Source organism: Habropoda laboriosa, unplaced genomic scaffold (assembly GCF_001263275.1).
Source record: "Habropoda laboriosa isolate 0110345459 unplaced genomic scaffold, ASM126327v1 scaffold15, whole genome shotgun sequence".
Lineage (NCBI taxonomy): Eukaryota > Metazoa > Arthropoda > Insecta > Hymenoptera > Apidae > Habropoda > Habropoda laboriosa.
In genome coordinates this window covers 2,926,946-2,931,204 of record NW_017100141.1, presented here as the reverse complement: position 1 = coordinate 2,931,204, position 4,259 = coordinate 2,926,946, and the positions used below count along the sequence as shown (strand labels likewise).

Genomic DNA, 4,259 nt, shown 5'->3' with positions numbered 1-4,259 from the left:
TCGGCTGCGGAAGGGTCGGTTGGGCAGCTCACGTGGCCGGGGCATTGGCAGGACCGCTACTAGGCCTGGCTGTATTCCCGAATCAGAGCAAAAAGGACGCCAGAGGCAGAAGATTCGTGAGGTTCGTTCGTTTGCTATCCGCGATCAGCGTGATGTTGCTGGTAGTGGGCGCGATCCTTGGAAACATCTATCTGATCGCGCTACCACAGCTGAGGAAGCCATCCTGACAGAGGATCGAACTGCTCGTCAAGCTTTGCAGACGGTCCTTCCTCATCGTCAAGATCAGGGAGGCCGCTGAGAGCGTTTTCGAGTAGATTCTCTGCTGGAATTTGGGATTCTTACGAAGCTGGCCGGTTCGGAGGGGGGAATTGCTACGTTGGAAGCTGGGATCGTGTGAAAATAAGGAGCTTTGGAGATGTTGAAGATGTTGAACAGCGGACGAGATGGAAATATGTTGAGTTCGATGGCGAACAAGCTTGAATTATCGAAGAAGCTGATACTTAAATCAGAAAGTCGAGTGAAGAATAGCGATGGACGTTGAGAGGAAGGTTTATTGGAACTGTTGATGTTGAAGAATGTGAAGAAGCATGTGCAAAGTTGAAGTTGGAGAGGAATGTGTTCAATTGTGGACTGACAATGTTGAGTGAAATTAGAGGTAGCTGGAGAAGAATGTGCAAGGTTGAAGTTGAAAAGGAATGTGCTCGCTTAAGGACTGACACTGTTAAGTGAAATTAAATGCAGCTCGAGAATAATGTGCAAGGTTGACGTTGAAGAAAACGTGTTCACTTCAGGACTGACATTGTTGAGTGATGTTGAAGATAGCTCGAGAAGAATGTGCAAGGTTGAAGTTGAAAAGGAATGTGCTCGCTTAAGGACTGACACTGTTGAGTGAAATTAAATGCAGCTCGAGAATAATGTGCAAGGTTGACGTTGAAGAAAACGTGTTCACTTAAGGACTGACATTGTTGAGTGATGTTGAAGATAGCTCGAGAAGAATGTGCAATGTTGATGTTGAAAAGGAATGTGTTCAGTTGAAGCATACCAAGATGGATGACTAGTATCAACCGAAAAGAAGGGACAGAAAAGTGAATACTCCACTCAACGCAGAATGATCGAAATGAAAAGGGAGAACAATGTGCATTTATTCAAAAACCCATCATTCTGAAGAATTTTCCACGGCGAATGCCATCGAGAATGTAGAAGCGAAACTGCCAAAGGAAATCATTCGTCTACCAAACTTTACAAACAGCTCTGAAAGAGCGAAAAACTCACGAATCAACGAAAGAAACTCGATGACGTTCTTCGAGATTCTTCGATTGTATCGATAACAGAGGATTGAAAATCCCCTTTGTTCAACTGTTAATCAAACACTATCCGGTGTCTTCGATCGCGAAGAAGAACCAGAGAGGATTACCTTGGAGATTTACGTTGGCCGGACAGCCTCTAATCGCGAGATTAGAAGGGCTTGTTGTACGTTTTTCCAACGTCTGACGAATCGTCGTCGTTCCGACGACGAATGGACGCCTGTGCGCTGTATAAATCGCTTGAACCACGACTCCTCATCGTGTAATCGACGCTAAGACGCTTTTGGCGAGCGAAACAGATCTGCAACACACGTCACGGTGGAGAAATGTCGATAGAAGAGAATCTCCTGTGAAGTTGAATTTTTTTCTGTCTTTTTTTCTGGTGTTGTTCGACGAACCAGCGGCAGTTGAAGGACTGCGAGTTGAAAGCTGGTGGGATTGCGAGGAGGATTGGAATGACGTTATTGTTGAATCGAAGTGTTGAGGATTGTGAGATAGTTGCTTAGGCGATGAGTGTACAATCGAGTAGATGTAAGCCTCTGAAAATGTTGGTAAAGTATTGTAAGTAGACATCTGTTTCTGGTTACGTGCAGGCTGAATTTTTAGAATTCTCAGCAATCTTTTCGCAAGTTTCAAAGGTTCCTCGATCTTCTACTATCTTCTTTTCATTAGTTAGCGTAGCATATTGTCAAAAAATCTCCTCTAATTGTGAGATTAGAATTCTTCGAAGAGACCAATTGATCTTCACCTCGTCAACTCAAATCCTCGAACGATAAAGATCGCGCTCGCCATAAGAGGACTCGTGCTTAACGTAGGCTTGAACTAAAGCTCAGGCTGAATTGTCCGTGTAGAATATTCGGGAAAAAAAGGAAAATACAGAAAATAGTTAGGTGAATACAGTGGTCAGACAAATGCAACTCTGATATATCCCATAAACGATTAAATTTCACGCTTTAAATGATACGTAATTGTCGCAAAATTATCACTGGCCACGATCAATTCAACTAATTCACCGATTCAGTAGAATACACCTATCTGAACAAATAATACTCATTTCAGAGCTAGAGAACTGTAAATCATTCGAAGACACTGTCCTCGAGACACTCGAAGTGTCGCCAAATTTTGTCCACCTTTCAGCTCCGAAGATTAGGTAGAAACGAATGCTTTTTCAACACGAACCATCTTTCAGCTCGAAGTAAGAAATGAATTTTTATCGATCAGACTGCACGTACGCGAGAAACATTAATCGATAAGGATGTTCTAAGTAATTCTTCGCTATTAAACCACCGATTAAAGTAGCGGTAAGTTCGGTATTCGGTATTTAAAAAGGATGTCTGCGAACCAAGAATTCCTCACTCTCGAGCCTAGTCTCTCTCGGCGTGTCCTGTGAGAGAAAATTGCGCGATCTCTCGAGAGATCCACCCACTCGATCCTTCGATTCGTCGTTTCTCCTTTCCCGGCGACGCGTTTTCCCGTTAAAGGTGGATGGTCGTCGAGTCGAGTGCGTCGTTGCCTTCGAAGATGACGCGTCAATTTCCCATTGGAAAATTCGTCTCTTGCGATTCTTTCGGCGTAAATGGGTATTCGGTTGAAATTCGTTTGAATAACTTCTAGTCCTGTTTCTTACATTTTTTAACATTCACTATTTCGCATTGAAATTTTATCGAATTTTTGAATGATAACTTTGAAGAGTTAATTGTTTGTGTGTAGGTATTTTCAAGTTAGTGTATTTTAAGGTTTTCTTATGGAGTAGTTTTAGGGAGATTAACCCTTTGCGCTCTGGTTTGAATTGGTGTTCATTAGTTGGAGTTTTATGGGTACACTGACCAAAATGTTTGACTGCCAAATGTTTGCTCGGACCTGAAGTATATGGTACTCTTGTTGTCAAGGTTTAATCGAGGAGCGAGTTCTCCAATTTCACTGAATTTAATTGAAATTTTGTTTGTTAGTTAATTTTATTAGTTGGCGTGTTTAAAAATTTGCAAACACTTTGCAAAACTGTTCCAAAAGAATTCGTCTTACAGTAAATCCCCCGAATTATCAATTTTCATTAATTCATGTAGACTTAAGTCAATTTTCTAAACTATCAGTGTTCACTGTTTTCTGGATTTTTAAATTCTCAAAAGTGCCACTTTTCGTTGTTTTAATAATACCTAAATCAATCTTCGAAACTGCCACTTTTCATTGCTTTACAAGTATTCAAATCAATCCTCAAAATTACCAATTTTCGTTACATTAAAAATACTTCAAAAAATGCCCCAAAATGTCACTTTTCATTATTTCATAAACACTTCGAGAAATCCTCGAAACTGCCACTTTTCATTACTTTACAAATACTCTAATCAGTCCTCAAAATTACCAATTTTCGTTACATTAAAAATACTTCAAAAAATGCCCCAAAATGTCACTTTTCATTATTTCATAAACACTTCGAGAAATCCTCGAAACTGCCACTTTTCATTACTTTACAAACACTCTAATCAGTCCTCAAAATTACCAATTTTCGTTACATTAAAAATACTTCAAAAAATGCCCCAAAATGTCACTTTTCATTATTTCATAAACACTTCGAGAAATCCTCGAAACTGCCACTTTTCATTACTTTACAAACACTCAAATCAGTCCTCAAAATTACCAATTTTCGTTACATTAAAAATACTTCAAAAAATGCCCCAAAATGTCACTTTTCATTATTTCATAAACACTTCGAGAAATCCTCGAAACTGCCACTTTTCGTTACTTTATAAACACTTGAAAAAGCTCCCCAAACTGCCACTTTCCATTACACTAAAAATACCTCAAAAAATGCCCCAAACTGCCACCTTCACTTTATAAATCCTCAAATCACTCCTGAAAACTAGCAACGTTCATTAATTCCTAAATACTCGAAGCACTGCCAAAAATGTTGAAGCTAAACGAAGAGTGCAAAGGGTTGATGAAATCGTCTCGAATAAA

At 39.9% G+C, this 4,259-nt stretch overlaps 1 protein-coding gene across 1 annotated transcript in view; it reads left to right on the top strand.

Annotated features, from left to right (window-relative positions):
- LOC108571400 (protein rhomboid) overlaps positions 1-227 on the top strand; it is a 13,675-nt gene extending 13,448 nt beyond the window's left edge. Inside the window, exon 5 of the mRNA XM_017933427.1 lies at positions 1-227. This exon is cut by the window's left edge and continues 28 nt beyond it. Coding sequence (XP_017788916.1) covers positions 1-227 — 227 coding nt within the window.
- The last annotated feature ends 4,032 nt before the right edge of the window (positions 228-4,259 follow it).